We start from the raw sequence: 26139 nt of genomic DNA, 5'->3' as shown, positions 1-26139 counted from the left end.
TGAGAAACAATATGTCTAAGCTGTGGTTGCCATCAGGCAGTTCACCCACAAAAGTGGGCAGAAAACAGACATCTTGTGAATTAGTTCTATGCTCATCTAAAAATACAATGAGGTGAAAAGGAATATTCAGATGTAGTTCAGCACATTTCTTTTCTTTTCTTTTTGTATTTTTTAATGTGCATGTGTGTGTGTACACCTGGAAGTCATGGCGACCTCTGGTGACTGACCCCTATTGGAGGCCTGGAGGATATTCAGAGAGGTGGCAGAATAAAGCCTGCCCTGCCTCCTGACTGCTGGTATTCCAAGGAGGTCTCCCATTAGGCTTGCCAAGTCCCCCCGGGGGGCGGGGAAACCCCCGCTCCAGAGGCCTGTTCCCCACTGCCGGCAGATCGGGCCCCGGGGGGAACCCCACCCCGACGTGCATGTCACCCGGAAGTGACGTGACACCGCCGGGCACGCTGGGGGCGGGGCCACGGTCATCCGAGGGAAAACTCTATGGTTTTCCCTCAGATGGTCGTGGCCCCGCCCCCAGCGTGCCCGGCGTCGTCACATCACTTCTGGGTGATGTGCGTGCGGCTCCTGCATGTACTCCCAGAGCAATCCGGGAGTCCCCCGCTCCGGATACAGGTAACACTTGGCAACCCTATCTCCCATCCAAGTACTTTACTTTGCTCTGGTTAGACTTCACCTAGAGTATTGTGTTCAGTTTGGGGCACCACAACTTAAGAAGGATATAGACAAGCTGGAATGTGTCCAGAGGAGGGCAACAAAGATGGTGAAGGGTCTGGAGCAGTGTTCCCTCTAAGCTGAGTTAGTGTGAGCTACCTCACAGTTTTTTAGCCTCCACCTCACACATTTTTTGTCTTAGCTCAGGAAGAACGGCTTCAGAGCAGACTAATTTATGCAGTAGCCAAATCATTTGCTCACAATTTTAATGCCAGTAGCTCACAAAGTAGAAATTTTGCTCACAGGATTCTACAGCTTAGAGGGAACAGTGGTCTGGAGACCAAGTCCTATGAGGAAAGGTCGAAGGAGCTTGGGTGTGTTACACCCTTACAACTGTATGATTCTATGATTCTACTTGCCAGAGTTGAACCTGCTTAGCTTCCGAGAGCTGATGAGACTGGACTTGCCTGGGCGATCCAGGTCAGGCTGCTCAGCACATTTCTTATGAGACTACATCAGAATATGGGCATTATGATTTCAAGACTTGCCCAACATTGATTTTTAAATGCATGAAAACCCAGAGGGAGCACACCTGTGACATCACATTGCCATTCCACAGGCGCTCACAACTCACTGGTTCCATGCGCCACAATCAACCTGGATTGGAACTAAGCAAGATGCATTGAGGGAGTATGTGATGTCATTAGGCCCCACCCCATGACATCATGTGGGGTTTTGGGATGTGGGTTTTTTTCAATACTTAAATGTGACTCTTTTGTCATCACAGTGCAAGAAACCAATCCAGAAAGTGAGCAGAGCAGAAGGCCAGCAGTCCATAGTGCTTGGGGCCTTCTCTGTCCTTTCCTTCCTTCCTCCTACCCTGTGCCATCACCACTGCCACTCCCCTTCTGCCTTGCTCCCGCCAGTTGCCTCATAGCAAGAAGTAGAACAAGACCTCATGAGCCGGCTCCCAGGCAGCAAGCCGTACTTTCTCCACTGGCATTCTCCTGAGAACTGGAGCTCACACGAAAGTGAGGGGAACCTGAGGAGGTGCCTTGACCACACACCCAGGCATCTAGCCCTCTTGGCAGCTTGCCAGCCCTGTTTATGTACTTCAGGGGCACCCAGCTGCCATGACACTGCTGAGCTGGCCCCACTCAGAACTGCAGCCATGTGGGGGCACAGAATCCAGAAACATCTGCTAAGCCACCAGAACTGGCAGGGGCCCTTGGGCCACAGTACATGCATTGGTGTGCCACAAGAGGCCCCTAGACCATACCTTGCATACCTCTACAGTACTAGATCTGCCTTTCTAAGGCAAATGCTTCTATGGAGGAAGCCAGATGCCAGCTTTGTAACCCACACTGCTCTTCTTCCTCAAACAAATGCATGAAGATCCCCACCGCATATTATCTGTCCCTCTCCTACTTTCCTGGATTGCTGTGTGCCAAATGGGAATCTCCCCCCAACAATGTATCAAAGTGTCTTGTTTCTTCACCTAAGCATGAAATGAGGCTCTGCTAACAGAGCTCACAGAAGAAGGTGCATTTTCTTGGACGGATGGCAACTTTGATTCACACCACCATTTCCCATTGAACTCACTCCCCCAGCCCAAAAGCCTGCTCTAGCTTGGCTTCACATAACTTGCTATAGGAAGACTCAAGAATAGCTAGAAACTCAAAGCAGTGGGGTTCCCAACCTCCAAGTGGGGCCTGGAGATCTCCCAGAAGTACAAGTGACCGCCAAACTAGAGAGATCAGTTCCCCTGGAGAAAATGGCTATTTCAGAGGATTGAATCTATGGCACTATACCTGATTAATGCTCCTCCCCCATCTCCCCCAGGCTCCATCCTCCAAATCTCCAGGAATTTCCAACATGGAGTTGGCAACCCTAGCAAGTATATGCAGACACACTCTTTTTTTGCAGCTACAGCCTGCCTGGCATGCAGGAGAAGGGTGGCTTTTTTCTTCTTCACACAGTTGGGAAGAGAAGTTGGGAAGGCTCCCCACTACAGATACCGAGACTGACTCCCCCCTCCTTGCTGAGCTCAGCTAAAAGAGAAGGCAAAACTGTTTCCAGCACCAATTCATTGTCACCATTTTACGGTGATTTTAAAATGCTGTGATGGCCCCTATCCACTGTGGGCTTGTAGTGCTGCTGTCACCCACCACTTCTGATTCAAACCACTTTTGAACACTCCCCTACCCAGACTAAAACAGAACAACAACAACAAAACGTCTACTACCTTAATGTGCTACAGTGCTGCTGAACAGAGGAATCCATGACTGGCATGAGCTAGCAAGCTAAGGTGGGAAAAGGACTGTGTCACATACTTCAGAGCACAGCAGGAGCAACTACTTTGTGCAGGAAGCAAAGTGCAAAAAGAAAGCCTGGGAGGGAGATGAAGAAGGAACAGAGACTCTCTCCCGCATTGACAAAGCCTGGGAGGGAGAAGAGAGGGAGAATCTCTCCCTCATTGGCAAAGCCTGGGAAGGAGGAAGGAAGGAGACACCCTCTCTCATTGGCAGAAGACTTATGACAGATTTCACACCAACCCCCTAGTGCTGATTGGAGGGGCATGGCCAGGGCCAGCCCCAGGTTTTTTTGCAGGGAAGGCGAGGATACCTGCTTGCACCACCCCCGGTGTGCCCAACAATTTCTGGCGCCAAGCCGTAGCATCTGGGAGGGGATTTCAGGCAAGCCACACAGCGAGAAGTGCCTCTCCTCCTCCTGCTCCTGACCACCAGCCAAGCGACTGCAGCAGCTTCCGAGTTCCAGTTAATCTCCGCCTCTCCCTCCGTCCACTCCTCCCTGTACCTGCCCGGGACCATCCCTCCCTCCCTCCCTCCCTCCCTCTAGCGAGGCCAGTTGCCTTCAACCGGCCTTTCAGGTGCCGAAGAAGAGAGGCAGCCATGGCTTATTTCCAGGTGCATGTGTGTGTGTTGGGGGGGGGGGGGAGTCGAGCGGGCAGAGTCAAGTGGGTGGCCGCCTTCTGATAGTGGCAAATGCGCAGCAGCACCGGAGCATCGGGCGCTGCGGAGGGAGCACGGCGAGACACTCATTAACCTACTTTCCCACACAGTTGATGGCCGAGCAGGACGCAAGGCAAGGGAAGGGAGGGGAGGGGAAGGCGGGGCGGCAGGCAGGCCAGAGTGGCGCCCTCGTCAAACTGGTACCCAGAGGCAGCTGTCTAAATTTTGTCTATGATGGGCAGGCCCTGGGCATGGTAAATGATTGATGGGGGCCCACCCCTTTGTGCACCACGATGGCTATATCCAAAGACTCTGTACCAGGGAGAGCCAGAACCACTTGCCAATAACCCAGCAGCAAAAGTCACTGCTGGGCATGGAAGCTGCATAGAGGCACAGGACTCCCTCCCAAGAGACACCCTGCCCTACCAGACAGATTCCCTCTGCGCCCCCACATTTCAAAGGGGCACCTTGAGGGCCAGGCTGCATCAAAATGATTGCAGCGCCTCAGCCATGCAGAAAACTCTCAAAACATCCATTGGTGAGCTCATTTCCCCCACCCCACCAAGTCTCCACTGCAGGGCTACTAGGTCTCTAGCTCCCAAAGGTTCATGGAGTGGGGCCTGGTGATTTCATAGGGCTACTAGAAAACAAACATCCAGTACCCAGGTAGGCAGAACCTGGCAAGAAATGCTCTGTTCATCCCACATGTGCAAAGGGAAACTCCCTGCCATCCAGATATGCATAAGCTAAAAGCAGTAGATAGATGTATATAACATGAATGCATGAAAAGCAAATACAGCAGAGACCCCAAAGCCCATCCAAGGCAGGGAGTTTCAGGCAGGGTGCCTACTTTCCCCTGATCTCACCCCCACAGCCTCTCCTTCAGAAAGAGAACGCCCAGATAAAGGTTATAATAAACTAGGAGCAAAGCCCATTGTGGAGGAAGACAATGAGCCCTAGAAAGACATGACGCAGGTGCCCCTGGTCCCCTGCTTTCTCCCCTGTCATGACCCCCCTGGAGTCAAGGGGCGAGGGAGCAGCCTGTGACCAGCTTCATGGTCGGGCGCGGCCGGCAGGCTTCGGGCGACCTCCAGCAGACTCCGGCCTGGTGGCACGCCGGCCCCCATCTAGTCAGAGCCCGTGCAGCTACCGGTAGTCGGGTGCAGACGACCATGGTGGCGGCAGCAGGATCATGCTTGACCTGAGCGCCCCCCCCCGCGCTGGAGTGGCCAGCACATCCATCATCCAGTCGAAGCCCGGGTGGCCACCTGTAGCCGGGCTCAGGTGAGGATGACCATGGTGCCGGTGCAAGCGGCAGGATCAGGCTGAGCCCCCTTCCTCCCCCTGCTGGAGCGCCCGTCCCATTCGTCGTGCAGTCGCACGCAGCCTGGGCAGCTACCTGCACTCAGGCCAGGATGACCACGGCGGTGGTAGTGGCATGATCAGGCTCAGGCCCCTGGCCACTGGAGCATCTGACTCGTCCATCCGCTCCAAGGAGAGTGAGGTCGAGATGCTGGGTGCTGCCTCTGTGGGTGGGACCACGCCAAGGGAGGCAGCAATGCAGCCAGTGGAGACAGACGCCTTGTGAGTGACACACCAGGGCGCCAACCAATTCAGGAGCATGTGGAATGTTCTGGAGAGTGCCACCACCAAAAGGCTTTTATATATAAAGAGGTAATGGTCTTATAGAACTGCCCCATTAACAGAACTTCCAGCATCACATGTATTTGATTCCTCATACTATTGGGGCAGGGAGGGGGGATTCCAAGACATAAAATACAGAAGATAGAGCTGACACCATGTTTCCAATCAGAGGAAACTGGAAAAGCAGCAATGAGGAAACCCGGTTGCCTGGATTTAGGGGAGGGGCCATGGCTCAGTGGCAAAGCACCTGCTTTGCATGCAGAATATTACAGGTTCAATCCTGGCACTTTCCCTTAAAGGAACCAGGTTGCAGGTGATGTGAAAGACTTCAGGTAAGACTCTGGACAGCCATCTGACTTTGAAAGACCTGTGGTCTGACTCAGCAACGCTAAGCTCTTTATGAGTTCATCAAGGCTGCATAAATATTGGTTCAGTTATGTTTGCAGGTAGTCAATTAACAGACAGGCTGTTTGCAGTTTGTTTGCATCTGTTCACAGGAACAGGCTACTGGCCGCCATGAGAAACCAACTCCCCAGCTGATGAGAGATTAGCTGTGAGTCAGCTTTTGTTCTCTTGCCAGGGAAATTTTATAGTGTACACAGCAAAGGAGGGGGATCAGGAGCCCAGCTGATTCCCTTTCCCCCCTTCCCACCTCACATTTTTCCTGTGGCATTTGGTGGAACCTAGAGGGCAGTGCCCTGCTGCCTTTGAGGCTTCAAAACACATGAGGTTGGCCTAGCATAATCAGGCGGGCATCATTTTGCCACATTTGGCTTGGCCTTGTAAGGGATGTACACTGTTGGCCTTTCCCCTCTGCTGCAGAGATCTCTGGACATGTAAGTTGTACATGGCATTACTTGCATCATCAAGATAACTGCCCCACCTGATTATGCCACATTTTGTTTATTCACTGCTGGGATTCCCCAAATCAAACTGGAATGTGTCATTCCAGTATTTCTGTCTCTATGTTAATTCTAGGGTTGCCAGCCCCCAGGTTCCAGTGGGGCTTCTCCCACTTTTGGGGGCTGTGATCTGCCACTGGCCAGTTGGCTGTCAGGGGAAACCCCACCCCCAAATAGGGATGTTGTCAGGCGACGTTCCTGATGCAATGATGTCACCCGGAAGCAACGTCGTCATCACGTCATCAATGTCGCATTGTAACCAGTGTTCCCTCTAAGCTGAGTTAGTGTGAGCCAGCTCACAGTTTTTTAGCCCCCGGCTCACACATTTTTGTCTTAGCTCAGGAAGAATGGCAGTAGCCAAATCGCTTGCTCACAACTTTAATGCCAGGAGCTCCCAAAGTAGAATTTTTGCTCACAGGACTCCACAGCTTAGAGGGAGCATTGTATGTAACACTCTGTTTCTTTGGGCAAACTGTATGGTTTTGAAGCATCCACTCACTAAGGGAGGTCTTCCTCCTCCAGCTCTAGGGAGTCCTCAGAAAGTCCACAGCTTTTTTCCCACCCCAAGGCTGCTTGTACCATCACTTCATATGGTTCATGTGCCATTTTTTCCTGCAACTGACAGATGCATATGTCTGGAGGCAACCCTTCAGTGGAAGGCCATTGGCTCCCCACCGGGGCTAGCATCCCCAAAGGGCACCAGCCATACAGTATCTCAAATGGGCTGAGCCCTGTGGAGGCTTATGGGGATGGCAACGTGACATGAAAATCAGCTTAATTCCAAGGGTCCTACACAATTGCCTCATGAGGGCAGCCCAGAGTCCGTCAGGATTTCTTCTGGCAACTCCATCATAGAAAAGACTCCAGTAATCTGCATTGTGCAGAGGGGGACAGCCTCAAGGAAAGGGGTGGCATATTATACTATCCCCAAGGTGTAATGGATGCTTTGAGTAGTCAGCAGCCCCACAAAGTACATAGCTATCTGGTGGAAAGGCATGGGATGACAGCCAGAGGTACTACAGGGGCTCTGGGCAATGTCTGGGAGGATGCTTTTTGGCATATTGGGCATGACTGGCAGTAGGCTTTCACATCCAGAAAAGGAGACAGCCAAAAGAAACGGTCTAGGACCGAGACCTGGGTTCGGGTCAGTCCCTGGTGCCCTGCCCACTCTTAGTTGTGAGCAAATTATAGGATTTCTGGGTGATAAAAGGAAGACACCAGAAGCTGTCAGATTTTCCCACGTCCTTAGGATTCTTTGGTGATTTGGGGCCAGCCCCCCCCCCGGTTCTTTCTACACAGGGGAGACAATGCAGAGAGGGTCCTCCACCTGCCCCTCACTTACTGCAACCTTGTTTCTCCACCGCTGAAGGGTGTTGTCCACCTCCTGTGCCACAAGGGATTGGCTTTTCAAGCTTGCTGTCATGGTGCCTCCACTTCTGCTGCTCCAGGGTCAGGACCCAGGCCTTCTCTGTTGTCATCCCCCGGGAGGATCTCTTTCCCCTGGATGGCCTGGCAAAGGATACTGGGAACCCTGGGATTTCCCACCCCAAGAGGACTGGGTATGGCAGGCTGTCCACACAAAGCACTTCTATATGTAAGGGTGAATCACCCAGTATCGCTGGGATCCTTACCACTAGGCACTCATAGGCATGTCGGGACACACGTTACCGTGGTCCAGTGCTGAACTAGGAGAGTGTTAGGAACAAAGTGGGCCTGTATCATGGAGATGGTACTGCTGGAGTCTAGGAGGACCCTCAACTTCTTTCTGAAGATGGTTATGATCATGGTGAAATTTCGATAATGGGTGCTGCTTGGCTGGACAGCATTATTTCCCACCCAGTGTCACGGGACACTCACACTGACAGCCCCCCATCTGTCCACAGGTATAACAAGAACCCCAACTCAGCGTCTGGTCCCTCCGCATCAGGGGCTGCTGGGGCTGCTGCAGGTAACAGAGTTTGCTGTGGAGCAGATTGCACTCGAAAAGCACTGTGTAAAGTTTGGCTCAAAGTCTCTCCCTTGATTGGGTCCTAGCTGACTTTCCCTAGGCCCTAGAAAGCCAGGCCAGCAGCTTGTCATTTTGACTGGAACACAGGGGCCATCAATTGATGCTTCCCCACTTTTTGGTAATAGTGTCTGTGGTTGCCTAGTTCTCCAGGAGTGCAGTTAGCTTTGAGGGAAGCTTAATGGTTAAAATGAGCCGAAGCAGTTGTAACTATGTCAAACAATGGCAGAATTATGGGTCTTTCTGAGGAGCAGACTGCAGAGTAGCAAAACTTAGCAACACTTAGGCTGATTTCGCACTAGAGCTGCCTTGATGTTGCGCCGCCGTTTGCCCCGATACTATTGGTCAATTTCACCCCCGAAGCTGCGGGGCTGCATTTTGACTTCGCCCGATTCCCCCCGCAGTTTCGTGATCCTGTTTTTTGAGGATCACAAAAGTGCGGAGGAAATCGGGCAAAGCCGCGGGTCAAATGCAGCCCCGCGGCTTCGGGTGTGAAATTGACCAATAGTATCAGGGCAAACGGCGGCGTAACATCGAGGCAGCTCTAGTGCGAAATCAGCCTTAGAGATAAGATGAGAAAGGGGGGTGTAAATAATTTGGATGGCAAGGAATAGCCTTGACTCACATAGACACTAACAAATATGCATGCCTAATAAACACATTAATATTATCTGTCCCGCCCCAACTACTTTAATAAGTAATTTAAATGCACACATGGTCTATGTTCAAGGAGGGGGGTCATGTCAAGGGGTTGTATGTTTTATTGTGTGTGTTATAGGCGGAACTGAAAGAATTGTAAGCTCCCATTACCCGGAAAAGGGGCAGGGCATACCGGCCAGTGAGAGGTGATATATGGAGGATGCTTGGAATGTTAATCTGAGTTCATCTGCACTCCTTTTATCGTGCAATAAAGCAATCAAAAGATATTCCTGACTGACTGTTCTTTTCTGAGTGGTTCATGTTGCTTCCTGGAGGGGCCAGGGAGCCAGGCACACACAACCTGTTTATGTTTCAAACAGCTTCTTCATGGAGGTTGGTTCACTTTGGAGCATCCAGGCCCTTTTATCTCCTGGCACTATCTGTAGCACCTGCTCCACCACCACCTTCTCCATAGGAGTAATTTCTCCAGGGGTCTTGGGCCCCAGCAAACAAGTGGCTAAGTCAGTAAATTCTGAGACTACCAGTTGGGGATGATTACCATCTTCCCACCATTGGGCTCCGAAATACTGCTGAAAGGTTTCCTCAGTTATCTTGTAGCAATCTAAAATAGCTGTCTTGAGGACATCATAGCTGGCCATCTGGTCCTTTGGTAAGGCCTGCAAAGCGCTGCTTGTGCCATGCCTCCTTCCGGCTGTGGATTCCTGTTGCTACCAGCCCACCACCACTTGCTGCTGCCTTTTGCATCCTACCGGGGCCCTCCAAGCACTGAAGTGAGGCGGGAAGCTGATCCCCTGGCATTGGGCAGAGCTTGCACAGCCAAGATCCAATGACTCCCGTGGCAGGACCTGATGTCTGCCTCCTCTTCCTCCCAGGTAAGTAAAAGTTCAGGAGCCCCAGCCCCAGACAGAAGGGCAATGGGGTACCCTGATGAGTGAGACGGGGCAAGGGGGAGGGGAGCACGAGGGAAAGAACTGAGATTGAAGAAAAGAAAAAGGGGACAACTGGGGAAGGACATGAGGGGGTAGGAAGGACAAAGAAGGGGGAAGCAAAGGAGACCTGCTTGGAGACAGGTGGTGAGTGGGGATTTGGATTTCCCCTGCCCACAGGGCTTCACTGATATCTACCTGTACCATCCTGTTCACAGGCTGCAGAAAATCCAGCAGACACAGCTTTGACCCAGTTGCCTCACTTCTTTAATATCCAACATAGACAGCACTATATTGTCCCACGTTCCAGTTTAGAAAAGAACAGTTCAGTGAATGAGATTGCATCTCTGCCTTCACTGCAGATGGGTTTCAACTGGAAGAATGTATGCAAAGCTAAGTGGCTGGCAGTGCACTTCCAGGTGTCTGGGTGGGGAACTCTGATGGATTTATTATGACCTCAGGACAGATCTCCGCTGGTGAATGCCACAGGCCAAAATGGTACTATGCACACTGGTTTCTTGTAGATGGTGTTTGGGGATGATACAATTGTTCCTGGTGTTCTAAAACCCAGGCAGGAATAATTAAAACACTTTAAACCAGGAAGCAGCCATTAAATATGAGCAGGGCTTTTTTGGTAGAAAAAGCCCAGCAGGAACTCATTAGCATAATAGGCCACACCCAACAGCAGAAACTCATGAGCATATTAAGCCACACCCATGATAGCACAGCTCATTGGCATATTAGGCCACACACACCCATGTTACCAGAAGTGTGGTCATCCAGCCACACCCACCTTTTGCTTCTTATTCTGTTTACTTTGTTGTCAAAACCCTGGGCTTTTTTTGTAGCAGAAACTTATTTGCATGTTAGGCCACACACCCCCAATGTAGCCAATCCTAATGAGTTTCTGCTGTTAGGTGTGGCCTATTATGCTAATGAGTTCCTGCTGGCCGTGGCCAACTCAGGAGCCAGCCGGTACTCCGTTCCTGTGCGTTCCTGCCCAAAAATAGCCCTGAATATAAGTATTTTAGATGTAATTGAAATACACAGGAAAAATGCACAGAACAATTTAAGACTTCACTACTGAGACTGCAGATGGTGAACTGCATGTTTAAATGCTCCCCCTTCTCATGGAAAACTAGCACAGCAGAGACAATACTCATTTGAATACCTTCTCCCTGGCATGAAAGCTTCTTATGTACAAGCTATTTTAAAGGTTTGGATTCAATAATCCATCTACATAAAGAGTACAGATGTTTGCCATGTTCCCTTCTCCAAGCAGTCTCTCCTTACCGTGGTGCTGATGCTATTTCACTCTCTGCACTATAGCCCTCCCACTTGTGGGATTATTGGTCCACATGGGCCTGACCCTAACTTTCCTATACTCAGCAAGAGCTGTAAGGGGTGGGCGGACATGGAAAACATCCATGCTCCTTGCACTAATGGATTGTGGGATCCAACCCAATATTCATATACACATCCTTACAATCTGAAGCGATACAATCTTGGTATAAATTCTTCCTTTAAGGATTAAGTTGTCCTCAAAACTGGGTGTTGGAGTTCCTTGACTGGAAATCCTTGTGTGTGTTATGGTACTAAACAGCTACCAGTGGGGAGAGAATAATAGCTCCCCCCAGGCTTTTATTTATGAGAGGGGAAAGAAACCAGACATAATCCATGCTCCTACTGTGTTTTCAACTTTTTGAAGCGAAAAGTAGTGGAGAAGATTTGGGTCAGAGTTCTCAAATGAAGCACTTGGGCACCAATGGGTGGATGGCAGGGGAGACAAACTATAGACAAGTAAATATGCATGGAAGAATATGAATAAATGTGTGCTCTCAGCTACGCCCATGTCAATGTTACTAAGGATTTGTTCAGTGAAGTTCTGTGCTATAAACATTGTCTTAATTAGCTGCAGTAGCAAAAGTCACTGAGCATGTGGCTTTAGTCTTTAAAAAAAATCTCAAATGCATATCTTTGAATCAATTTGTGATGAAGTTGTTTCTGCAAAAATTGGAATCACCATAATCCCTTTCAAGGAAGGTAATTGTCTATCTGACCATGCATCATCTGGTTAATTTCCTCTTCCCCGGTCTGAAAGGGTTTTGGCTGAACTCCTATAGTGTATTTTATTTGCAAATGTGATTCATCCCATATCATTGCTATTTAGCTGAAGGCAGAAGACACAGTATTGTGTAAAAGCCACTGCTATTGAACCAAATACATGTTCCAGACATGGGGTGATGTACAAATCTAAATGTGTGAAGGAGATCCCCTTACAATCATGCAAGATGCAGCTTACGTACAAACTATATTCATGACATTGTTACATAACACAATGTTCCAACATGGGAATCTGCCACTGGAACTGGTCCATATGCTAGTGACTGTAGTATGCAAATCAGTTAGCTTCCTAACCCACCTGTGCATCCTGAAAGTTGAAAAATTACAGAGTTAAGTGAGGGATGGCTTCATCTATTGCACCACATGATCCAAGAAATGCATCTGTGGCTCAGTGGTACAGCATCTGCTTGGCATGCAGAAGTTCCAGGTTCAATCCCCAGTATCTCCTGTTAAAAGATCTGGCAGTAGGTGATGTGAAAAACCTCTGCTTCAGACCTTGGAGAACCACTGCCAGTCTGAGTAGACAATACTGACTAGGGATGGACATGAACAGGGAAAATGTGGTTCAGTTTGTGGCATGCCCAGTTCACGAACCATGAACCACCACAAATGTTTAACCACCTCATGAACCTCCTGAACCCCCAAGAACATGCCCACAGGAAAGTACTTTCGGTCCTTAATAGAAAGTGCTTTCTGCCATTGATAGGCAGTCATTTTGACAGGCACAGGTTCAGGGGGTTCAGGAGGGCATAGAATGGATCCTGTGCCAGCTATTTACATCAAAGTTACAGGGAACCTCCCCCAGATGCTCCTCTACATGCCCTCCAAGTTGTTGCTTTGAAGTTATGTAAACATTGTGATTGAGAGGAGACTGTCTGGAAAATTATCCACTCACAAACTTGCTGAACCTCCACAAACAGCTTAAAAGTTCATAGAAAGCTCATGCTGGTTGATGTGCTATGAACTTCACTTTGCAAACCACGAACTGGCCAAAACTCATCATGAACTTTGGTTCATGAGCTGGTTTATGCCCATCCCTAATACTGACTTTGATGGACCAAACGCCTGATTCCTGTGTTCATCACAAACGTTCAGAGGCACTAATTCAGACACTGTAAAACTCTGAAAACCAGTGCCAAGAGAGACATCAGGAGAAGACCTCAGCCTCTATGCCCTGTTGCTGGATCTCCAGATAAACGAAGTGGTCACAGTGTGAGCCAGGATGCTGGAATAAATGGAACATTGGTCTTCTTATGTTTCTCTGGACGCCTGTGGCTTCTTGTGTGGATACTGCCAAGGCCCAATTCTAATTGGTGGCTTTTACGGGCATTTTTAGTGATTTGCTTTATGTTATTAACTTGGATTTTTTAAATTAATATTATTTATTGTTATGATTTGTTCTTATTGTCTATTTGCTTTGTTTTGTTTTATTGTTGTGAGCTGCTCTGTGGCAGGCTTGATTTTTGTTATCAAGTTGAGTTTCTTGAACAAGAGCTATTTTATTGGCCAGCAAGATTCGCAACATGCACAGGCATTTAGACTTGCTTACACCCTCAATATTCATTTGGCAGATTCAGATGCAGTCCCCTGCACCCTTGTCAAGTAGACCTAAGAAGGACTGTTTGATTGTTTCCATATGAGTAGTGTAGCCAGGAGATCCTACAATTGCCTGGCAGCCAGTTCTATGAGATTTCAAAGACACTGTAGGCCATCAAGAGCTGAAAGGCACTAGGCTTTGACTGCATCCATAATGAGTTTTTGATCAACAGTGGCACATTCACTAAGAAGTGGCTTGCACAGTTTCTCACTGACATCATGATAATAGGAAGAATTTGCCAAAGCAACACTTTAAAAAACATCTGCATGAACTATCGACTCTCCAGTAGTCGGTCTAGGGTTGCCAAATCGACTTACCTCTGCTGGCGGGGGACTTTGTGCTGGCTCCTGGCACGTGCGCGCACGCCGCATGCACGTCACAGGGAAGTGACGTCATGACACCGGGCACGCTGGGGGCGGGGCACAGCCATTTGAGGGGGAAACTCTGTTTCCCCCTCAAATGGCTGTGGCCCCGCCCCCAGTGTGCGACGTCACATCCGGGTGACGTAGATACGTTGCACGCACGCGCACTGGGAGGTCCCCAGGAGTCCCCCGCCGAGGAGGTGAGTACCATTTGGCAACCCTATCCTAAACAGAAGCAGTGACAGAATTAATAAACATGTCCCTATAGAACAAACAAGGTTTAGACTCCGTTGTAGTTGTGAAGACCAGGTTCTCAGTGTAACAACTTTCATTGAGGCAGGGTATCACAAGTGTCATAAGATATCAGCAGTTTTCATCACTCTGACTGTTGCTTGTGACAGTCTGGAGGGATGGTCTGCTGTACAAGTTTTTACAAGTTTTCCCCTGCAGAACATTATTTCGACTCCTAAATAACATGCTGAGCGATAGAACTTTTCAAGTAATTATGGGTCAGTCAATCTGCCAGCAGAAGAAACTGAATAATGGTCTACCCCAGGGCTCAGTCCTTGTTCCAGTTCTTTTCAATCTATACATCTCTCATGTTCCTGAGACAATTTCCACAAAGTTTGCTTATGCCAATGACATGGGGATTGCAGTAAGTCACAAATCAATTGAAAGGACTGAGGAAATACTGACTAGGGACCTCAAAATTTTGGCTGACTACTACTGTAAATGTAACAGCCAATGGCTAATTACAATAAACTAAACTGAAAGAAATTGTAAATGGTGGCTTGTCCCAAGTCCAGGAAAAACAGAATGCTCCTGTTTCCATCTCAATAACAATCTTACCAACCGTGAACTGAATGTCTACCTTAATGACACCTGACTTACAAGCAACCATACACCTAAGCAGTGTTCCCTCTAAGCTGAGTTAGTGTGAGCTAGCTCACAGTTTTTTAGCCTCTGGCTCACACATATTTGTCTTCGCTCAGGAAAGTTGGCTCCAGAGCAAATTAATTTATGCAGTAGCCAAATCACTCGCTCACAACTTTAATGGCAGTAGCTCATGAAGTAGAATTTTTGCTCACAAGACCTCACAGCTTTGAGGGAGCATTGCATCTAAGTACCTTGGCATTTCCCGGGACAGGACAGGTATAAACACCAACTTAATAATATAGCAGTGAAAACATGCATGTGAAACAACATTCTCCCCAAAATTATGAGGTACAACTTGGGATGCGTCTCCTACAACATTAGATGCTCAGGTTTTGGGGTTGGTGTATAGTACTGTGGAATATGGTGCTTCAGTGTGTCTCAACAGCCCCCATGTCCACAAACTTGATGTCCAATTCAATACAACAATGAGAACCATCAGTGGATGTATTAAACCCACTCCAACCTATTGGCTACCCACATTGTGCCACATCATTCCCCTGCATCTCTGAAGACAAGATGCTCTTCTTCATGAATATAGAAAGATCGTTGAACACAGAGAGTTGCAAATCCACAAAAACATGGCTGATGTGGACCTATCCAGACTAAGATCCTGACATCCAGCATTAAGAGCTGTATAAATCCTGCAATCAAAAAAAATTTGATCTAAGGAATGAATGGTTGCAAACATGGATGCAATCAGTTCAATCTGATATCCGTAACTAGATAAACACCAACAATAGGCCCTCAGAATTGCATTTGGATGAAAAAACCTAATAAAATTCTGCCCCTTGGGGCAGTTAAAAAAAAGAAAAGAATTTGATTTGCCATGTAAAGTATGGAAGATGGCTAATAGAATACAAACAGGCTTTGGCAGTTGTGCAGACATGTTGTTTAAATGGTGCAAAATACCAGGACCTGAATGAGATTGTGGCGCAGCCCGCCAAACTATTTTCCATCTTTCACAGGAATGTGAGTGTCGTGCTTTCCAGGGAGATGTGATGGAGCTCTCTGAATGCTCCCCAGCAGCAATTGAGTGGATTGACAATTTAGATACTAGTATTTGGGGGATTGCCCAATCGGTCTGCATATCCATTGTATCAAGATGGTTACGTATTTTCTATTATTATATGCTTCCTGTGTGTAACTCTGCCATACAATAAATAAATAAATAGTTGTGAGCTGCCAGGAGATCTGGAGAGATGGCACACAAATTTTCTACATAAAAATCACATTGGTTCTGTACTGGTTTGCTTAAAACTATTGTCACCAAAGTATTGTATGTTTCACCAGTATTTTCAGCTCATCCTATATTTGCACAGATTTGGGGCTGGTCTTTGCCCTATTTTGTGAAAGGGTGCAAATGGGTGGGCTCCAGGGCAAAGGAAATACTTCCCCATTGTGAAGCCATTGGGCTGATACTCCTTGAATGCATATCCATTGAAAGTAATGCACCCTGGAGGAATAGCATGCTCATTCAGAGGTATGATGTGGGTGCACATTCATTTGTACCGCATTACTAGCAATGGCACACACATTCCTAAGCCAAGCTCACTTGACAATGGGGAAGGGTTGCCTTTGTTTGCTCAGTGAGCAACAGTTCAAGGAACAAGGGCAATAAATAAAGGGCAAGAAAAGAAAACAGCTTTTCTTTCATCTATTGTGTCAGCTTTTCCCAGGGAAAATTGAGCCTCAAAACTTTTGGTACAGGACTGATTAGAGTGGTGACTTGAGGTGCTAGTGCAATCAGGTGACTTTGGCTAGAGGTCATGAGACTTGACAGTGGGAAGGTGGTGCCTGGCATTCAGGGCTGGAGAATTTGGGAGCTGGATTTAGAGTACCATCAAAAGTTAACCAGTTCAATCCTGCCCTCCCTCTTCTGGCAGCCCCTGTGGCTTTCCACCCTTCAACCCCCACCTTTTGTTCCATGTTCCTTCCTTTCTCCTACTTCAGTTTTGCCTTTCACCAAGATCTCATGTCGTAACGTAGTGAGAACCTGAGATTTATAATTTTTATTCATTTCATCCGTTCCTCTTTTTTAAAAAATAGACACCCCCCCGCAAACCCTCCATGGCCAAATTCCGAATTAGATATAAGATGGCCTTCACCCTGGTAAACTGATCAGTTGGCATTAAGGAAAACCACTGGTTAAAAACACAGCCTTCTTACTTGATCTTGATGCTGGCTTGGTGGTCTTGAGTGGGCTAGCTTGTCTGGTAGCCTTCTATCAAAGCCATGTCCATTCTCCAAATGAGACTCCCGAGGTTTGTCAAACCAATCTGTTTCTTCCCGGCGAAGGTGGTAGGCTTTGAAAACCAAGGACATGTCATAGGTTCTGAACCAGAGATGTGAGAAGAGCAATATTCCAGCATATGTAATCAACATGCATATACAGCAGTTAATAAGTGGCCATGCACTGAACACAAAATAACAGGCAAGAGTAGAAACAGAAAAGTTAAGGTAGTTGTAAACGATAGAGAGAAGATGCAGTCTTGTTGACTGTGGTTACCTAGGAGAAGAGACCAGATTGTTATAACCATTTCCATGGCCTCATTTGGGTGCTTAAGTAAGCTGCTCAGAATCTGAAGTTTCCTCATGTAGCAGCTGATTGTACAAACCACTTTCCGCCAGTGCTCAAGGATCATCTCCTGCCCTCAGTTCTATCATAGTTGTGAATGTCTGCATGGAACATATTTATCACCATACCCTTCATGCACAAAGCATACAGAAACATTGTTGGTGGTTGCTCTTGAGTTCTGAGCACTTTTCATGTTAGGTTAACCAAATTTCAAGTCTGGCCTTTCCCCATTACTGATATAAGACTTTGTTTAAATTCTATGTTACTACATGTATCTTAATTATTTAACCATCAATTTCTGTCTTGAGCCTGCAGGATAGGGTAGAAATTTACAATAAGTCATAGCACTCTGAACCTTATCACAGGCTTCTCAAGGGCTTGGGGTTTTTTTAGTAACAGATTTTATTTTTAACAGGCTTCTCAGGTTTTCACTCAGATGAGTTTCTTCTGTCCTTAACACTTCCATATTTGAGAGATGCTCCAAAGGTCCAGTCTACCCCCTCTCCTGTAATGGTCAATCTACCTGCCATTACTACAGAGTACAAGAGTGTGCACAATTACACTATAGCCAGTGTTAGAAGAGAGCACCAAGTGATTGTGGCCCAGTGACTGAAAATAGGCTTCAATCTGGACTGAAGCTCTTATGGGCACACAAGCTCCTTCTGGGAGGAAGAAAACTGGCATGGTCCTTGGGATCCACCACTGAGCTATTTCTATGAAATCCCCAAAGCCATTCTTCCACCTTTCGCTGTAGACATCACAAGATTTTCATACAGAAAGGGACCAGAAAGAATGCTCTGTTCCTGCACTTGCCTATCAGGGCAAATACAAAGGCAAGTAATAAAACTGCGACACTGTTGTCTTACATGCTAAAGCATCTTTGGAAGAGGGATTTTGCAGTGCAGAAACAGTGACAGGTGGTGCTTACAGAGGTGGTGCAGAGATCTCTTGCAAATATTTTGATATCTTTGTAAACACTTCTTTGGAACCCTGCAGGAAGAAAAGTACCCAGTGTGTGTGTGTGTGGGGGGGAGGGAATGGCGTTCTGGCAGAAAGATGGTTGGCAAGGAAAAAATAAAGCATCCCCAAATTACCTCTTTCCGAGGCTGGTTTGGTTGAAAGCAGCTATTGGGGCTTTTAATTAACATTTTATTTATATCACCTATGTCCTGGTTTTCCTTTGAGGAACTTTGCTAGACTTATGTAGTGCTTCCAAGCAGTCTCTGCTGCAGACACTGACCTCTTGAGCTTTACCAGTGCAAGAAACAGGAATGCTCATGTATCATTCTCCCTTAATGGAATAAAAGAAGCAGCCATCTGCTGAGAGAGGCTGATTCTGATATTAGCAAAGAGTTGTGTGAGTTGGTTCAAGCAGCAAGCAGTTCACAGTGTACTGACACTGATAGAATCCCGACAAAACTGGCAGAAATGAAAGACAATAAAAATTGTATTTTTTTATTTGTTAGATATTAGTCCCAAATCCATCAGGACTACCATGTATTTTTTACATCTGTTAAAGGAGAATTCAAATCAGGTAACCACAGCTGGATGGGTTTATAACAGCAATGCATATGATGAATAGTAGGTTTTTATACTCACTTTATACCCTACCTTATGGTTTTTATACCCTACCTTAAGGAGTCTCAAAGCAGCTTACAATCACGTTCCCTTCCCCTCCCCACAACGGGCACCTTGTGAGGTAGGTGGGGCTGGGAGAGTTCTGAAAGAGCTGTGACTGGCCCAAGGTCACTCAGGAGGCTTCATGTGGAGGAGTGGGGAATCAAACCTGGCTCTCCAGTTTAGAGTGTGCTGTTCTTAACCACTACACCTAGGTTGCAAACTCAAATCTTCATACCGGCGGGGGAGCATCGCCGGGCTCCGGGAGCTCTCCTCCGATGCGCGTGCCGCCAGCACGTCCTGGAAGTGACGCGCAATGTCGATCACATTGGGGGCGTGGCCCCGATCGTCGGAGGGAAAACCATAGAGTTTTCCCTCCGACGATCGGGGCCACGCCCCCAACGTGATAGACGTGGTTGCGTCACCTCTGGTGACGCAGCCACACTGCACTTCGGGGGGCGGAGTCCCCCCCGGGGCCCGATTCCACGGCGGCGGAAATCGGGCCTCCAAAGCGGGAGTTTACCCGCCCCCTGCCCCCACTTGGCAGCCCTAACTACACCACACTGGCTCTCATATTATTATTTTAATAAGAGAGATTCAGCAATTAAAGCTTTTGTTCTAACAAACATATTCCCACAGCCTTCCTAGAAGATCACAGATGCCAGCATGCCACAGTGCAAATGAGACATTCTGGCTGCCCAGAAACAGCAAGTGTGGGCTTAGTGAGGGTGGGGACAGACAGGGGTGAGGGGCAGTATTTACAGGAGAGGAAAGGGGGTAGGGGGCTGCAGCTAGCCCTTCATGCACACACCCTTTTCACAGGTTTATCTTTATATAACATAGCTCATCTACTACAGCCTAATCTCACCAGGGGAAGGGGGACCATCCTTGAGCCAGAAAGACTGCTTCCATCTTGAACACATTCATTGGGTTGGTGTGAAAAACTGGTGTGAAAAATGCAACTTGCTGAGACTGATTCAAAGGTTACTTCAAATGGTAGCTAGCAGGGGCATGGATGTGTATTCTTCTGGTGCCCTATAACTGAGATAATTGAGTCAGATAATAGTCTCCTCCATCCTTATGGGATGATGTTTTCTGACATGCGAAAGGATGACCAGGTCTAGGCTTTGTATGGCATAACAGCAATGGATGCCTGCTTCATGGGGTTGGTTTTTTTGTTTAAAGCTCATTCCTGGTTGGGTGGAAGATGGAGTTGAATGATTTGCCTGTTTGAATGCAGCTAGTGAATTATTATATCATTAAATATAATAATTATTATGTAAATCTACCTGTTGTGGGACAGCCAAGTGCCAGTGAGGGCCCCACCAAAGCCCTTTTTGTAGCATTTGTAGACCTGGCTGCCACATTTGATTCTACAGATAGAAATCACCTCTGGAAGAAGCTAGCCAACACGAATATAGATAAACGCTTGCTGTTTCTTCTTCAGGAATTACACACAGATATTTATGCCAAGATTAGAGTGGGCACTTCAGGTTCCCTGACAAATGATATTCCAATCCTTAGGGGGGTTAAGCAGGGATGTGTTCTTGCCCCCCCCCTGCTTTTCAACCTGTACATAAATGATATAGCTCATAGGGTCTCAGGACCCAAGTTTGTCACTCTCTCATTTAGTCATCAGAAGATTTCAAATTTATTATATGCAGATGACATGGTTTTAATTTCTCTTACCCAAATTGGATTAAAACGGCTGCTACTCCAACTTGGTGAATACTGTAAAGAGGAGACTCTTAATGTAAACTATAAGAAGACCAAGGTTTAGAAAGACCAAGGCTTTAGAAAATGGCCCAGAAAGTTTTCTTGGAGTATTCATGGAAAGGCTATTGAGCAATGCAGCTCTTTTAAATACTTGGGAGTGACCTTCAGTGAGGCCTTAAATTGTAAAATACATTTGGATACTGTTAAAGCTTCTACAAAAATATAATAGGTGCAATTCTGAGATTTTATCACACCAAAGGTAGATCCCTTGTGGTAAAATTATTTACTCATAAGGCAATCCCCCATCTTCTTTATCGTGTAGAGGTCTGGGGCTTGAAGGACTATATAATCTCCAGCCTGGAATCAATTCAAAACATATTCATCAGATGACTCCTTGCCTTGCCCAAGGGGACCCTTGCAGCCCTAATGAGGACAGAACTTGGTATGCTCTCAGTTAGGGCTCACGTCCACCTTGCTTCACTCAAATCTTGGAATAAAGGTAATACTGCCTTTACCAACATATTTAGCAAACAATGCTTTCAGCTAATGTCATGTAGAGAAACAGCCTGGTCTATATGTTACAACAACATACTTGCCTGCTATTCTATTCCAGACAATTTGTTGGGTGCTCTCAGTATTGGCACCAACTTACGAAACTGGATCTATAAATGTGACACTTTATTGGACAGTTTTACAATCTCTAGATCCAAATTCTCCCCTTGGTTTAAGTTATTCAAAAGAGATCATGATAGATCTCTTTACCTGGTGAATATCACATCTCAAAATCTAAGAAAGGCACTTACTTCCTTATGCTTTCAGACAATGCCAACGACTCTACTCACGGGGAGATACTCTCAAATACCGCTGGCCTTATGTTCTTATATATGTGGTGCATCAGTCCCAGAGGACATTCTTCACTATATACTATTTTATCTGCCAGCAGTCTGCAGATTATTTGTCATTCCGGCAGCTCTCCAGGGCTCACCTGGAGGCTGGCAAACTTACCAGCCCACCAGCTAAGGCCTTCCTCCCATGGCTGTCTCGGTATGCCCTGTCTTCAGAAGTGAGGCAGGGAGCAATCAGAGACAGGGTTTTTCCCCTTGAGGCTCACCTGGCACCTACCCTACCTGCTTTTAGGACCCAGGTCCAAACATTTCTTTTTTACCTAGGCTTTTAATTAAGGGGCTGATATTTTCAAATCAATTTCACAGTCTGCTACTAGTCTGAGAACAGTCTTAGGAGAGTCATTTTAAGATGTTTCATGCTGGGTTTTTGTGGGTTAATTTTAATGATTTTATGCTGTTTTTATGCTTTACTTAGTAACCTGCCTCAAGCAGGTTCTCTGGAGAGGTGGTATAGAAATTTTCTTTCAGCTATTTCTATGTTCTCTTTCCCCCCTACTTGAACACTGACATGGCAGAGAATGGCTGCAGGCTACTCAGTACTGCTTTTAATGGTACTTTAAATATTCTTTATACTGCTGATCATGGTAGATAAAAATCAATGATTTTTTTATTTAAATCAGCTGGGAAGGGCCTGAGAAATTGCTTCTCTGAGCAGTCCCTATTTTATAAAAAGCTAACAAGTTAGCCTAAGCTTTCCCCTGCAACCAGGGTGGATAAAAACCAATGATTAAAAAAACGAAATTAAAAAATCAGATTTCTTTGATTTAAAGCAGTTTTTATTTAAATCAGATTTTTAACATTTAAATCGGATTTTTAAAAAATAAAATGCTTTTTGAGGAAAAATCTATCGAAAGATAGTTTTCTGTTTGATACATTATACCCCAAAGGTTTTTCATAATGAAATAAGGATTAGTTTTTAATTATGTAGCATGAGGCTGTATATTCAGGCAATGTTTAAATTTTTTGGTGAGTGAATTCCATTAATCCATTCACAATGTCATGCTCCTCCAGAGGTTTCTGTAAGATTATTTTGGGAAGGTTTTCTATCTAGAAGATATTATCATAGATGCTTGGTTTTACTGTTCTCAAAACTATGAATTCCTATCTGCAGAGATCACATGTCTCCTCTTCACAGGAAAAATGTTATAAAGTAAACATACAGAGCTGAGAAAAAGACCTTAATCCCATTGTTCCTTTGCAAATCTATGTACACAGAATCAACCATTTACCTCTTAAGTGCTAAGTTTCAAAAATTCAATGAATAGAAGATTGTTGGGAGTGGAATAGATCTGCACAGGAAGCTAAGTGTGAGGAGGAAGGGGCAAGCAGTAAAAAAATGAAAGTGAAACCTTTTGAACAGAATACTCCACAAGTCTTTGGACCTTTGTGTGTATAGTCTGAGGTTTATCATATTATTCTTTCCCAGGAGGAGAAAACCTATAATGGCAGTAGGCTGTAAAAAAGACCTTGTTCGGGAATATTTTAATAACATTCCTCTACCTACAGGTAAGGCAGGCATGTGTGCAAAATGCAAACACTGCAACAAAGAAATGCAAGGCCTGATGGCCTGAATGAAACAACATCAGGAGAACTGCTGTGATGAAGACGACAAAAGGAACATGTTTGAACAGGCAGGGTTTTCAGGTTGGTAAACTTTTGGATTTCATCCTATTTCTTAAAGACTGCCTTGAGGAACTGTCATGTTTGAGCAAAATTATATTTGTTATTATTATTACTGCATGTTACTGTCATTTTGATATAGTTGTTATAAAGAAATAAAGAGTTAAAACAAGCAAATATTCCTTTTTTGGGCAGTACTGAGTGGCAGTGAATACAAGGAGTAACACTAAATAAGCAGAATAGAATAAATAACAAAATAACAGCATTGACTTTTTGGCTTAGGGGAATCCATCATCAACATAAAGGATTCTGGAAACTATCTGCCTTCAAGATCACCACCCTCCTGTTCTACGGTTTCAGAGTTATCTGTCCAGGATAGTGTTTCAGTCACATATACATCACACATCCATAGTATATCACTCAAAAGACAACAAAAAGCCGACCATTCAGGAAGCACCATAGATACGTTTCTGATAAAAACCAGCAGATTAAAAAGAGTTAACTGATGAAAAAATTGCCCAGTTTGTTTATGTGACAAACTCTTCTTTCCACCTGATTGAAAACCCACACTTGATTAATATGGTTCAGTCACTGAGACCACCCAGCAGAGCAGATGTTGCAGGGAAACTGCTGGATAAAGTAAATGACAGTGAAATGGAGTAATGTGCAACAACTCTAGAGGGTAAAATTGTTAACTTAAGTCTAGATGGGTGGAGTAATGTCCATAATGATTCTGTTTGTATGTGCTTGTATAACAACAGAAGAAGGGAATGTCTTTCTTGCCTAAACAATTGATATGTCAGGAAATGCACACACAGCAGAATACTTACAAGAAGTGGCAGCAAAAGCTATTATAACATTTGAACAAAAATTCAAATGTCTAGTATGCAGTTTGGTCACAGACAATGCTGCAAATGTATCCAAGATGAGAAGAAATTTAGAAAAGCAGGAAGGGAATACAAAGCTAATAACATATGGTTACAATGCTCATTCGCTGCACCTCCAAGCCAAAGGCTTCAGTGTTCCAAATATAAAGACTAATGTTGTTGAAATGGCTAAATACTTCCGTAACAATCATTTTGCAGCAGCAGGTCTGAAAAGAATGGGTGGAACCAAGCTAAAGCTCTCACAAGATGTTAGATGGAACTCTAGTGCACTGTTTTGAGCAGTATATAAAGAATAGGCCTGTTCTGATGACAGCTTGTGAACAAAATTGAGAGAAAATAGATGGCACTATCACGGTCAAAATCCTCAACATTGGGCTTCAGAGGAATGTTGAACATATGCTGAGCATCCTGAAACCCATTTCTGAATCTTTAAACAAAATACAGAAGAGTAGCTGTTTTATTGCTGATGCTGTTGAAATTTGGAAGGAACTGAGTCAGTACTTAAAAACAGAACCGCACACTGACAGAATTAAATTACACACATTGGAAAAAGTGACAAGCACTGTCTCCAGCTCATTTTCTCACAAATATTGTCAATATCCGGTACCAGGGTCAAACCTTAAGTTCTGAGGAAGAGGAGTTAGCTATGACATGGGTATTCAGCAGTCATCCATCTTTAATGCCAACTGGAATAAACTTCAGAGCTAAGGGGGAACCATTCAAGAAATATATGTTTGCTGCTGATGTTTTAAAGAAAGTCATACCAGTGAACTGGTGGAAGTCACTTAAGCACTTGGATTTAGAGACCGTTGAAGTAATGATTTCACTTTTAACAGCAGTAACATAATAAGAATATTCTCTTCCTTTGGACTCATTCATCCTAAATTGAGAAATCATTTGGGACCCAATAAGGCAGAATAGCTTGTTTTTCTTTTCAAGATTATGATCAAACAAGAAGATGAAGACGAGTGAGCTACAGAGGACAATATTTTAAGTTTTTAATGTGTGGACCGGGCTGATAGTCTAAGTTTTTTTAAAAATATTTTGTTTAACCACATCAGTTAATAAAGAGGGATGTTTAAGCAAATACCAGAATACATATGCTATAAATGCTATTGTTTTAGATAAATAAAACTATTTAAATTGTTATTATTAAGGAATTGATTATTTTTCTCCTTCCAATAAAGTACAGCAGAAAAGTTGTCCAAATATGAATGATTAACCTATTAAACTGGAGATAGTTCACCTCACAATAATCTCATAATTATCTATCTACATGAGGGGACCTGCAACAAAATGTTGCGTAATGCATTGTGGCTTGTTTTAACTTGAAACTGCAGTTTTAACTTGTAATTGCATCCTCCTATCTGGTTGTCTGTCCCCTCAGTCTGTAGGTGCACAAATAACCAGTAAGGTAGGCTGGACCAAGACAGACAGACATACACTGGGTCACCCAGCAAGGTTCATGGCTCAGCTGGGATTTGAATGCAGGTGCCAAGATGTTAGTGTAAGATGCACATTCTAACCGAGCGTGGTGGTGCACGCTGTCAAGGTGTATCTGATTTATGGCAACCCTCTGCTGTTCTTCAAGGCAAGAGATGGTCAGACATGGTTTGCCATTGCCTGCATCTCTGTAGAGACTGCAGACTTCCTTGGTAATATCCCATCCAAATACTAAATAGGACTGACCCTGCTTAGCTTCCTAGAGTGGGTCAGCTTGGGCCATTAAGGTATATTACAGAAATTTAGTTACCAGACAGACAGCAATCAGTGTACTGTAATGTGGCATCTATAAGCAAGGTGCAGGTGGGCATCCTTGCACCATCCAAAGTGGCGAGGATAGGACTGGATTTGGTTGTTCAATGCCCACCCCCACCCTCCGCAAAAAAATCTGGATATCTTTTCCCCAGCCCTTGGAACTGTGCTGCTAACTTCTCTCCCCTCTCCTTGCTGGGGCTGCACGTTAAGTAGGGTTGCCAGCTCTGGGTTGGGAAATACCTGGGAATTTTAGGGATGGAGCCTGAG

General features: G+C 45.7%; 1 protein-coding gene across 1 annotated transcript in view; it reads right to left on the bottom strand.

Moving 5' to 3' along the window:
• Positions 1–26139, bottom strand: part of PCLO (piccolo presynaptic cytomatrix protein) — a 271526-nt gene that overhangs the window by 96222 nt on the left and 149165 nt on the right. The window contains 1 exon segment of the mRNA XM_015422970.1: positions 16961–17097. Coding sequence (XP_015278456.1) covers positions 16961–17097 — 137 coding nt within the window.

The sequence above is a fragment of the Gekko japonicus genome, unplaced genomic scaffold, assembly GCF_001447785.1.
Source record: "Gekko japonicus isolate JY-2015 unplaced genomic scaffold, Gekko_japonicus_V1.1 scaffold145, whole genome shotgun sequence".
NCBI classification, from domain to species: domain Eukaryota; kingdom Metazoa; phylum Chordata; class Lepidosauria; order Squamata; family Gekkonidae; genus Gekko; species Gekko japonicus.
The sequence above is the reverse complement of the archived record's forward strand: the minus strand, read 5'-3'. Positions and strand labels throughout refer to the sequence as shown.